This window comes from Pelobates fuscus, chromosome 4 (genome assembly GCF_036172605.1).
Source record: "Pelobates fuscus isolate aPelFus1 chromosome 4, aPelFus1.pri, whole genome shotgun sequence".
NCBI lineage: Eukaryota > Metazoa > Chordata > Amphibia > Anura > Pelobatidae > Pelobates > Pelobates fuscus.
The window spans coordinates 330,905,044-330,918,481 of record NC_086320.1 but is presented as its reverse complement, the minus strand read 5'-3'; the positions used below and the strand labels follow the sequence as shown (position 1 = coordinate 330,918,481).

At 40.7% G+C, this 13,438-nt stretch overlaps 1 protein-coding gene across 3 annotated transcripts in view; it reads right to left on the bottom strand.

Annotated features, from left to right (window-relative positions):
• DGKB (diacylglycerol kinase beta) overlaps nucleotides 1-13,438 on the bottom strand; it is a 567,171-nt gene that overhangs the window by 138,373 nt on the left and 415,360 nt on the right. For all 3 annotated transcript variants that reach the window (XM_063452403.1, XM_063452402.1, XM_063452404.1), the window contains exon 21: nucleotides 11,323-11,413. In XM_063452403.1, coding sequence (XP_063308473.1) covers nucleotides 11,323-11,413 — 91 coding nt within the window. The remainder of the gene's footprint in view (nucleotides 1-11,322; nucleotides 11,414-13,438) is intronic.

Sequence of the window (13,438 nt, the reverse complement as noted above, 5' to 3'; positions counted from 1 at the left end):
TAAGAAGAGAGTGAGTAAGAAGGGGGGTAAGAAGAGGGGGAGGGGGGGTAAGAAGAGGGGGAGGGGGGAGTAAGAGGAGGGAAATTGCCCCCTCCCCTGTCCGCAGGCACCGTGCGGGCAGCCGGCAGGGGAGGGAAGAAGAGAGGACCCGGGAGCTCAGCCTGCAGCTCCTCTGGGTCCTTCTTGCGCGAGCACAGATCGTTGCCGCGGTTACCACGGCAACGTTACGGCTCTTGCGAGAGTAAACTCTAGCCCTGGAGCTACGGGCTAGAGTTCACTCTCAACACTGTGACCACCAGGGATTCCCATAAACACACTGCCCCCACACACCATACACATTCACACACTGCCCCCCATACACACACACTGCCCCCACACACACCATACACATTTACACACATTGCCTCACACACACATACACTGCCCACCCATACACACACAGCCCCCCATACTGACATTGCCACACACATACACAGCCCCCTCATACACACATTGCCCCACACACCCTACACATTCACACACTACGCCCACTCACACACACTGAACCTTTCACACACACTGCACCCCTTACACATTGCACCACTGCTCCTATACCCTACTACAGCCTCATATCCCAGCAGACCCCAGGTAAGTTGTCAAACTGTTCTTAAACGGTTTGACTACTTACTCTGGGAGGGGGGCCCGGCCCTCCTGGCACCATAACGACTACACAGAGCAGTAGTGGTTATTGTGCATGGATTATTTCTTTAAATAATCTACAAGTGCCCCAGTAGCCAACAAGCCAGCCAGCCCACAGGCCGGCCGGCCAGCCAGCCAGCCAGCCAGCCCACAGGCTGGCCAGTAGCCAGCCAGCCAGCCCACAGGCCACCAGTTAGTCTTACAGCCAGCAAGCCCACAGCCTGCCAACCACAGCCAGCAAGCCACAGCCTGCCAGCCAGCAAGCCGCAGCCAGCAAGCCACAGCCTGCCAGCCGCAGCCAGCAAGCCCACAGCCTGCCAGTCGCAGCCAGCAAGCCCACAGCCTGCCAGTCGCAGCCAGCAAGCCCACAGCCTGCCAGTCGCAGCCAACAAGCCCACAGCCTGCCAGTCGCAGCCAGCAAGCCCACAGCCTGCCGGCAGTAGCCAGAAAGCCTACAGCCTGCCAGCCGCAGCCAGTAAGCCCACAGCCTTCCAGCAAGCCCACAGACTGCCAGCCAGCAACAGTAATTAAGGTAAGAGGAACCAACTTGGCCTAGGTATCAGCGAGCTATGTTGTGTTGCTATATTGTGAATAGGAACCAGAGTGTTGGAGACCCCCCTCCAGGCCCCATTAGACTCCATTGTAGTCTCTAATGGGACCTGGAGGAAATTCTTTCTAACACACTCTCTAAAGGACACTGAGATAGCCTCTGCTAGAATGCTCCCCCCCCTCCATGGCCCATTAGCCCTCAATTGTAGTCTCTACTGGGGCCTGGAGGCGACTGTTTCCAGCAGGGACACTGAGATGGCCTCTGTTAGAAAGACCCCCTTCCAAGCCTATTAGACTCCATTGTAGTCTCTAATAGGGCCTGGAGGGGATTCTTTCTAACACACTCTCTAAAGAACACTGAGAGAGCCTCTGCTAGAAAGACCCCCCTCCATGGCCCATTAGCCCTCAATTGTAGTCTCTACTGGGGCCTGGAGGCGACTGTTTCCAGCAGGGACACTGAGATGGCCTCTGTTAGAAAGACCCCCTTCCAAGCCTATTAGACTCCATTGTAGTCTCTAATAGGGCCTGGAGGGGATTCTTTCTAACACACTCTCTAAAGGACACTGAGAGAGCCTCTGCTAGAAATACCCCCCTCCATGGCCCATTAGCCCTCAATTGTAGTCTCTACTGGGGCCTTGAAGGGATTATTGCACTTTTGTTCCTTGTGTCTAAAGATTGTGTAGGGTGTGGCTGGAGGCAGTGCATGGAGGCGGGACATGGGTGGCGCTTGCTGCGGAGTATAGGTGGGGCCTGTAAGGGGGCCCTTGATTTATTTTGCCCGGGGGCCCTGAGGGTTCTCAGTCCGCCCCTGTTTGGGAATATTCTATCAAAGAGAGTGCTCAACTTTACAAAGTGTTTTGTTTTTTTAGATAATCATTGATATAATTAGTTGACATATTTGGTTAACAATGGCATAATGAGGAAGCCAGCTGTAGATTGTATCCTTTGTCACTAAACAGCAAATACTGAGCATCACCCAAGACAGCAACTCTTTCAAACTGTGATTGGGAGAAATAACCTACTTGATTCAGGGGCGGATCCAGAACCTTATCTTGGGTGGGGCACTGGTAGGAACAATCCAGGCACAATAACCACTACAGCTCTTTGTAGTGGTTATGGTGCCAGCAGTGCCATGGCACACTCCCAGAGTAAGTAGTCAAACTGTTTTAGAACAGTTTGATACCTTACCTAGGGTCTGCCAGGATAGGAGCTGTAGTAAGGGAAAGGGACTATAGTAGGGGATAGGGGTAGTAGTGTGTGTGACGTCACTGACATGTGGGGTGCAATGTATCTGTGTGTGAGGGGTGAAGTGTGTAAGTGAGGGGTGTGGTGTGTGAGAGGGGTGCAGTGTGTGAGGGATGCAGTGTGTGAGGGGTCTAGTGTGTGAGTGGTGCAGTGTGTGTGAGTGACGGTTGCAGTGTGTGTGTGTGTATGTGAGGGGTGCAGTGTGTGTGAGTGAAGAGTGCAGTGTGTGTGTATTTGTATGTGTGTAAAGGGTGCAATGTGTGTGAGGGGTAAAGTGTGCATGTGAGGGGTGCAGTGTGTGTGTGCGTGAATGGTGTAGTATGTGAATGGTTTAGTGTTTGTTTTTGTGAAGAGTCCAGTGTATGAATGGGGCAGTGTTTGTGTATGGAGGTGCAGTTTGTGCATGTATGGGGTGCAGTGTGTGCGTGTATGGGGGTGCAGTGTGTATATGGGGTGCAGTGTGTGTGTATGGAGGTTCGGTGTGTGTGTATAGGGGTGCAGTGTGTGTGTATGGAGGTGCAGTGTAGTGTGTGTATGGGGGTGCAGTGTGTGTGTGTATTGGGGTGCAGTGTAGTGTGTGTGTATGGGGTGCAGTGTGTGTGTATCGGGTGCAGTGTGTGTATGGAGGTGTAGTTTAGTGTGTGTATGGGAGTGCAGTGTGTGTGTATGGGGATGCAGTGTGTGTATGGAGGTGCAGTTTAGTGTTTGTGTATGAGTTGCAGTGTGTGTATATGGGGTGCAGTGTGTGTGTATGGAGGTTCGGTGTGTGTGTATGGGGGTGCAGTGTGGGTGTATGGAGGTGCAGTGTAGTGTGTGTATGGGGGTGCAGCGTGTGTGTGTATTGGGGTGCAGTGTAGTGTGTGTGTATGGGGTGCAGTGTGTGTGTATCGGGTGCAGTGTGTGTATGGAGGTGTAGTTTAGTGTGTGTATGGGAGTGCAGTGTGTGTGTATGGAAATGCAGTGTGTGTATGGAGGTGCAGTTTAGTGTTTGTGTATGGGGTGCAGTGTGTGTGTGTGGGGGTCAGTGTGTGTGTATGGGGGTGCAGTGTGTAAAAGTGTAGGAAGTTTTTGTGTGTTGGGGGGGCAGATCCATACAAATATATCTATATATGTTTTTATGTTTTGAATTAAAAATAATTATACTTTATATGCCCCCTCCCTTCTTACATTTGGATATTACTTCCCTGGTGGTCCAGTGGAGAATCCCTGATGGTCCTAGTGGTGAGAGTGAACACTAGCCTGCAGCTCCTGGGCTAGAGTTCACTCTTGCGAGATCCGGAGCGTTGCCACGGTAACCGCGGTGAGCGGAGGACCCATGCTGATATTATTTTGACATACCTCTATGACATTAGGCTGTTAGAACTCTCAGTTTTTCATTTAGGCACTAGACATGTGCAATTCGTTTCGGTCCAAATATGAATTCGGACGAATTTCGGGCAATTCGGACATCCGGATACTTCCGAATGTCCGAATAGCTGAATTGCTGAATTGCTGAATTGCCGAAGTTCCGAAATCGACGAATTTCTGAAGTGTTGAAGTGCCGAAGTTCTGAAGCACAGTATTGCCTAAGTACTAATATACTTACCCAGTGGAAGAATGAAGAATGTTACACTGTATACAAGTTTAAATAAAAAGTATACAAACATAGCCAGGATTCAGCTGTAAGCATTTGCAACACTTACAACAATCAAGTAACACGCATTCATATAAAATTTAAGTTATTTAGCCAGTTAATGGAATGACAGGAATGAATAAGTAGATAACTCCCTAAGTCCCACGGTATTAGGGAGCTATCTACTAAAAGGCTGAAAGACCTGAATTGGTCTTCAGCCAAATTTACTAATACTAAGTACAGATTACTTAGTATTAGTAAATTATGCCCCTACTCGTTATATCGCGAGTAGGGGCATGTCTAGTAAACAGTAAACTGTGTAATTTGACTCATTACTCTCTGATTGGTTACTTTCAATCCACCAATCAGAGTGTTGTTATGAGTCAAATTTCACAGCGTGGGAAAATTCCAAAGAACTTTCCCACGCTGTGTAAAATGACACAGATAACTCTGATTGGCTTAAACCAACCAATCAGAGTGTTCTTAGCATAATTGCATGGCAGGGCAAGGCTTTATAAGCCTTCCCCCGTCCTGCAGAGTTCAGTCTGCGCGGAGCCCTCCATGGGTGAAGATAGATTATTTTTTTGCGCTATTTTTTTTTTTTTATTTATTTTATTGCGACAGTTATTATGGATTTTTATTTGGCCTTTTTTGGGGCTGAATAAAGAAGATTTTAGAAAAAATAAGACATTAAATGGTAAGTTTTATTTATTTTTTTTACAGGTACTTAGTTAATGGTCCCCCTCATTATTTTTAGGGTGAGGGGTGTAGGTAGGGGTTAATTTTTGTTTTGGAGGGAGGTGATTAAGGGTTTGGGGACCCTTAGTCACCTAAGGGGGGTTACATTTTTATTTAGGGCACCAACCGCTTAGGGGTGGGGGCCAGGGGGGAGGACAATAGGTCCCCCCCTTATTCTACTTTAGGGCCCCCAACTGCCGCGCTGGGGTGGGGGCCAGGAGGGGGGACAATAGGTCCCCCCCTTATTGTTTTTTAGGGCCCCCACCCGCCACTCAGGGGTGGGGGCCGGGGGAGGACAATAGGTCCCCCCATTATTTTACTTTAGGGCCCCCACCATCTGATCAGGGGTGAGGGCCAGGGGGGGAGGCAATAGGTCCCTCCTTTAGTTTAAAAGCCCCCACACATGCTGCACGGGTAGGGGCTCGGGAGGGGCTGGGCACTGGTTAATAGACATGCCCCTACTTGCGGTATAGCAAGTGGTGGCAAAATGTACTAATACTAAGTAATTTTTCTTAGTATTAGTAAATTTGGCTGAAAGACCAATTTAGGTCTTTCAGCCTTTTGGTAGATAACTCCCCAATACCGTGGAAATTAGGGAGTTATCTACTAAACGGCTGCTAGAGAAGTCCCGAAGTACCGAAATCCCAGAGTGCCGCAATCCCGGAGTGCCAAAAGGCTGAAGTGCCGAAGTTCCCAAATTCCGAAGTGCCAAACCGAGCCAAAGTGCCGAAGTTCCGAATTGCCGAAGTCCAGAATTTCGGAATGCGAACCGAACCGAAATTTTCCCCATGCACATGCCTATTAGGCAGTTAGACTAGTTATTTAAATCTTGATAGGTGCCCAGGACGGCACAGATTTATTATTTCTTTTTTTTCACTTGACACTAGTCTTTCTGTTATTTACTAGGAAGTTAGACTTGCACTGATAGGTGCCCTTGAAGGCACAGCATTTATATCATTCCTCCTTATCACTGATGCTATTTTGTTTATACTTTTACTTCAGTAATCTCTTTTTATTACTTTCTATTTAGGCAGCACTATTAGATTTACCTTTCTAGATTTAAGATTTTGTGTATATTGCTGCAGTAGTTATTAAGACTCCATACACACGTTTTCTTTTTCCTATATCTCCATACAACCACAGTTGATATATATGAGCGCTTATTAAAGTGCAAGTGTTATATCGATTGACGGTGCTAATAAAATTAATTTCTTAGCTGCTACCACACTGTAATGTGCAATTCTCCAAAAATCACATCAAAGACATTTTTTTTTGTATCAGATTCAGTGGAGCCCTTAAATATGTGCATGAAACTTAATAGTACACCTAGTGCAAACAAGGAATATATATACCGTATTTTTACATATTCTTGAACATCCAATGCTATGTATACCTTTAACAAAAAAAAATGGAATAGTGCAGAAATAGTGCAGTACCCTTATGTACACAAGTATGATAAACACATAAATTGGAACACTCACATATTCCAGAGCTATAACCTAGGTTATAGCACTGGAATATGTGAGTGTTCCAATTTATGTGTATATCACACATGTGTACATAAGGGTACTGCACTATTTCTGTGTTGTTGTTTTTTTAAAGGTATACACAACATTGAATGTTCAAGGATATGTAAAAATACGGTATATATATATATATATATTCCTTGTTTGCACTAGGTGTACTATTAAGTTTCATGCACTTATTTGAGCGCTCCACTGAATCTGGTACAAAAAAAATCTCCAAATAACCGTTTAGGCTATATTTCCCCTCTTTTCCTTAGATTGATATAATTCTAAGAAATAGTTGCTACATTTGTCTCCACCTTGAATACTGACTTTATCTTGCTCTTCATGTGCAACAATTATTTAGAAATCTAATTGTAACAGTATCTTCCTCTTTGAGACAACCTAGCCTGGGATTTCTCATTAGTTTACTAGTCTATATCCATTACTCAATGCATCCTATTGTATAGGTCTCGATATATAATTAATTACTGACTGTATTATTATTTTTTCTACGTTCCCTTACATTTGTTATTCACTTGTTTTAATGTATGTGTGTACTTATCATTAGTTTTTATTTTATTACTATTAAAAGTTATGTTTTAGGATTTATCCTTAGCTTAGGGCAGTGTATTTTTGTTTTGTTTATAATTCTAAATCAGGGTTAACCCCATCACTGCCCTATGACTCTTTTCAGACATAATTAGCTTCCAACGTTCTCCTTAAATACATTCTTAAAGTCTCTCAATCCCTGATATATGTTGGAGATGTGGGAGTACCAAGGGTTCTTTAATTAATGTATGGCGGTCATGCCCACTTATTCAACAATATTTGCATACGGTACTTTTCAAAATGAGAGAGATTGCGAGGAGGACACGATTACATTTCTTCGCAGAGGCTCTCCTGAATCAGTTTGATTTCTCCATTTTCCTACAAATTAGGAAACAGATTTTATATTTTTTTTATATTTACATTTTGCACATGCCTAATCTCCTTTAATAATATTTTTTTTGCATACTCAGAAATGGCATTGCAAAAATGGCTGATATTTCGTAACCATTAAGCCAAGCAATTTTGAAGGCATTTTTGCATATCAGCACAATCATAGACACCATTTTCCTGTTTTTTGTCTGCTCCGCAAATTGGTTTCAGTATCGAAACTCAGTTGAGCCGACAAGTTGCATGAAATAAATTCTGCCAAACTCAAAGTAGTTGGGAAGAACTGAATTTTCCTGCACTAGTCTTCTAACTATGCATGATGTGACAAAGAATATGTTTTTTGTTGTAACCGTACACGATTATCTTTCTTTCCACATAACTAATTAAATATACTATGCCTTATATATAGTTATTTGTATATAAATGTGCTGAGATAGACAGTATATATTTATAATTATAAAGAGAGAACAAGAGAGGAGGAGAGAGAGACTTACATATAAATTATATTTTGTAAGGTTTCCTGCTTGCTTCAAACCAATTTAATAAAAGTAGTTAGGACATCACTCTGTTAACCCATTCAGTGCAAGAATCAGGCCCAACAGTAACTTGTTATGTTTACCTACAATGAGCTTAGTGTTATATATTATAGCCACTTGTAAATCATACAAACTGTATAACCATCTTAGTCCTGGCTGCCAACATTTTATAACGTATTCCTGAGAATTAACCTTTGCTGCCCACATACTGACATCTTGTACTACTGATGTTAAAATATATTTTATCCTTAAGAGACTTAAATAGGCTGTAAAGTCTGGCACTTACTTAAATACTGTAGTTATGTGGATAATTGTGTTTTTTTTCTTTAATCTAATATTTTATAAAATGCAATACTAGACAGAGTACGTTGGTCAGTTGGCACGGTTACAGGAAATAAGGTGTCATGCAGGGAATTTGCCCCAATTCAGAGTAGCTCTGTGCACCTTTGCCAGTAATTTTTTTTTTTTTTTTTTAAGTTAACTCTAATGTAGGTAGTACTGGCAAATGTTCTTTATCAGATGCTTGATACACACCTGTCTGAGAGTGGAAAGGGTGTTTTAGAGTAAGCTGCCCAGCACAACATTAAATACTCTAAATACTAGAGCTAACTTAGAGATAAACCACAGGAAAATGTGTGTTTGGTAAACACTGTGTTTATGTAAATTAGTGACCGCTGTCACTTACTATTAACTTCTATTCAAATAAAAGGAAACTACTTAATTGTTAAACCAGTGCTGAATGCTATTTAACATATGTCATAAAATGGAGGCTATCTGATGAAAAATTCTTGTCATGCATGCACTCACTTCTATACATTTCAGATAAAAAGATATTAATTTCATAATTAAAAATAATCTTGTGTAAATACCCTGCAGGTCTCGATGAATCAAACACATACTGTGTGTCAGACTTCCCACTGTCTTCAAGTGGAATGCATTGGCTGGATAATTAGATAGTACATATTTTTTAACCTTATTTGCATGCATATTATATTTTTTGCACACTGACAAGCAGCAGTAACAACAAAAGTCAGATTACCACAGGGAATTCCCACAAAGAAGTCTTCATTCCTTATAATTTACAGCCTAAATTAAAATAATTTGATCTTTGACAAGGATGAAATGTCAAGCAGAGGGGGGTGCTCAACAAGCCACGGCCTGTGGCTTCTGAAATCTGCCTAATTTATGTCAGTCACTTCATAATACATATTTAAGTATTACACAAAAAAGATGATAAATATGCAATCTGACACCTTTGGTATTTCCCTGCTGTTAATTTATAAAGGTCTGGAGTCCCCAAACCTACTGGAATTATTTAAATAGGAGGAGATATGCAGAGTAGGTTAGAGATGCGTTGGTTTCCATTTTCTCTTAATATTGAGCACAGCAGGAAGTACAATACGGCAATTATTTGGCTTTGCTTCAAAACCCCACTGTGACTAGTTAGGCTAGTTAGTTTCACGTTTAGCAAAAGGGTTTCTAATTAACACTACATACACGCGCATCCACACTCCGATTAGTTTGCACTTTTCCAGTTCCAGTGGATATCGAGTGAAAAAATTGGAAACACTGAATTATTTTAATAGGGTGCGAATTCAAGAGCAGTTCCAATTTTAGCAAGAGATAATACATATATTACATGGCTTAAATTTAATTTATTTTGGTAAAACAAGTTTAATTTTTATTAAGTTCGTACATAATGCTCAGATAGAATATATGATGGTATTTTAGCACCACTGCTCATTTATTCTGGCTCCCTTAATTTAATTCACTAATTTACTAACTTGAAACCGCTATTTGCATGGTACATTAGAGTTACTGTATTCTTGATATATGTATGGGAAGTTCATCATTAATTGGAGTAACATTTATGCTTGTGAATGTGGTTTAAGTGCTTTACAATCATTGGTGAAAACAGAGATGAAGAAGAACGGTTTCTGTAAACTTTCAATTAAACTAAAAATATTTCTTAATACAGCTCTTATGAACAATATAAGGTGGCAAACTATAGGAATATGACATCATATATACCTTAAACTTGATTTGATGATTTCTCCTCAATAAAATTCTACACACCTTGCAATGTATTCTTACTGTATTGTCAGAAGGCACCAGACATGCCCAAAAATACTTTTTAAAGAGCATCAAATTTAATCTATACATTTTCCTAGCAGATATTTAAATTGGTAGAAAATCCTGTTTAAAAATTGTTTGTTTTTTTCTCCCAGCTGTCAATCAATTATTTGGCATAGACTCTATGCTAAATGATAGATTGATAAAGTAGAGTGCTCTCCATGCATAGCTACCACAGTGAAGGAGCTGTTGGCACTATGGTAAATCCCTAGCGGTGGCTGACAGCGCTGGTTCGGAAAAATATAGGAACAAAGTGACTGACATCACTCTATTCAGATGCCAGCATGTTGTCAGGGAGGAAGTCTGCCTTGTTTGGGGAAGCATCCACAACCAGGATAAATCAATGAAAAGACTGAGTGGAGTGCAGGCAGATCGGAGGGGAATGTTACATAAGTGTAAAACCTACCTCTTTAATGAGGTAGTGGCGGGTCATAAAGCACTTTATCAGTGTTTTGACCATTCTTCCTTTATTGAAATAGTATAAACTGGTAAATGTCCGACACTGATTCATTGTGACAGTCAAGACAATTACAAAAAACTTACGGGAACAATAGGTTGAAGAGGACCCTACTCAATCGAGCTTACATTCTATAGGAGGTGGGGTGTAAAACACATTAGGACAGGAATTTGCAGTCAAATAAGGTGGGAGTGAAGCAGAGCTGGAGGAGAGAGTAGATCGCTGCCCTTTAGGAGAGAGCAAGAGACAGGTATGTGAGGTAGAGGTTAGTCTTGGAGGCCATAAGCTTTCCTAAAGAGATGGGTTTTAAGGCACTTCTTAAAAGATGCAAGACTAGGAGAGAGTCTGATGGCAGTAGGCAGGCTATTCCATAGGAAGGGAGCCGCCCGCGAGAAGTCCTGCAAGCATGAGTTGGACGTACGAGTGCGGACAACGGACCGGAGGTGGTCACGGGCAGAGCGGAGAGACCGAGAAGGGACATACCTATGGATCTGTGAGGATATATAAGAGGGGCTAGAGTTGTTCAGTGCTTTATAGGTGTGAATTAGTACCTTGAATTGACTCCTATAGCATACAGGAAGTCAATGTAAGGACTGACAGAGGGGTGAGGGGTGAGGTGTGAGAGAACCAACTAGAGAGGAAAATCAGTCTGGCAGGAGCATTCATTATGGACTGTAGCGGTGCAGTACGGCTCTTGGGAAGACCAATCAGGAGAGGGTTACAATAATCCATGCTAAAGCATGGACAAGCTCCTTAAATAGATGAGGAATTGCCAAATGAATTCACTGTCACAAGAAGGTGAGCAAGTAGGTTACAGATATTTCAAACTATGCAGATGACAAGCAGACATGAAAGAGTGGTGGGTATTCTTCAGAAAAGTATAAACAAACAAGAATAACAATTATTTTACTTACTAATTATTTTACTTACTTCAATCTCAATTGCCTCGTGCAATTTTTTACAGGTTGCTGAGAACGTCTCAGAGGTGCCAAATTCAAAGTACCAAAATTTATTCTTCATTCTAGGAAAATAAAACATATTTACCTTAGTGTTATTTCACAATTAAAATTCATCCAAGGTGTTTATATGTAAAATAAATTTTACAAACTATTAACTTTCCCCTTATAATGTATGCACAAGAGTGTCCAGCTATAAGGTACTTTTGGAAACTTGTTGGCATACCCTTAAACCAGATCCTGAAGATAATATAAAGCACTAATAGGAGATATGCACTGTGACAAAAGAAAAATATTGCGGCACTCCTTTTTTCAGCATGGGTTTTCATGTAGTTTGGTTCCATGGTAAGAACTTGAGCACTATAATCAGGATTTTCAAACTATTTTTTTTTCCAGATACTAAACAGTGTCAAGCATACCATCGTATGGGAAATAAACAGCATGACATAGTGGTCAATATGTTATATGATTTGATTTCTGAATCTTTTTTTTAAAGACGAATTTTAATAGACATGCATGATTTGATGATCACTTATGTTCTCCTTCCTATTCTATTTGCTGCACTGATACTACAGTGTTAATTTTATTACCAATCAATTTTCTGATATCTGTGTTTGTGTAGATACATAAAAATGCTTGTGTGGGTCACTAATTTCAGAAATAGAAAAAATAAGGCAGAAAGAAATTATTTGAATGCACCTTTCAAATTTTAGAGAAAAATACGGGAAATGACTTACCATTACTAAGACTTAATAAAATACACTTATTCTAAGTCTTGTAACCTCACTAAAAATGCCCAATTCTGAATAGCTATCACTATAATACAAGCTCAGAAGCCTTCTGGAGCCACTGACCGCTCTGCTTATAAGGAATCCCGAATCCCACATTGGTACCTGCATGCTCGTCCACATAGTATTGCATATCAAATCAAGTGACATATAATATCCATAAAAACATTTATTAATGGTATAAATAAGTCATTGCACTGCTAAAAAAGGTTACAGAACAAAGCCTCAGATGCTTGCACATATTGCATTAGTTTATCTAACAGCTTTTTGTGATGCCTTGCTCTCTGCTGGCATTATCTGAACTAGCATCCTTATGTACATGTTCAAAAAGTTCCCTAATGCCAAACAGACAGCCAATAAAATAAATAAATAAAACAGCTATTAAAAACTAATCCTAAACGTATTTTGCACATGCACATCAATTGCTTTTTTGTTTCTCTAAGTACGCGTTCTGTTGTTCATGCAGTCTACCTTGTATCTAAATGTATGTACTGAACTTATTATTATTTTTTATTATTATTATTATTAGCATTAATATGGCACCAATATACTCCACAGTGCTTTACAATTATAAAAAGGGGAATATCTGACAAGTTATTTACGTACAGAAGAGGTGAAGAAAGCCCTGCTCGAAAGAGCTTACAATCTATTATTATTATTACTATGTTTGGCATTTATATAGTGCCAACAGTATTCTGCAGCGCTTTACAATATTATGAAGGGGGAAATTTAACAATAAATGAGAAAATTACAAAATGTTACAGGAATAGTAGATTGATGAGGACACTGGACAAATATATACACCAAAAACAAGTAAAAAAAAACAGGCGCTAGTAATAAATGTTTAAAAACATAAATATAAATACCAAGGAAAGTTATAAAAAGAAGCAAAACAAGTGTAAAGCTCCAACAAACACTCATACAATACAAAAAAAAACTCAACATTAAGGTGCGCTGTCTTTAAGACCAAATTTCTAAAGTGCCACAAGTGCAAAATGTAACAAAGTGCAAAATGATATAAAGTGCATTCAATGTGTACAGTGATAATACCATATAGGATATACTTATACATAAATATTTGCGTCCTCTCCAATTATAGTGAACATATGGAAGGGAGAGACACAGAAACAACAACAATAGTGTAAATCTGTTTAAAAAAACAACTTATGGTGAAATAAAAATAGAGTTTGCACTCACAAAGATAGAGCAGAAAAAAGCCTGCTCTAACTGTATCAGCTTCTTCAAATATTCCCTTTGGGAAAATGACTGCACGGACGAAATATTCCAATTCACATATTTATT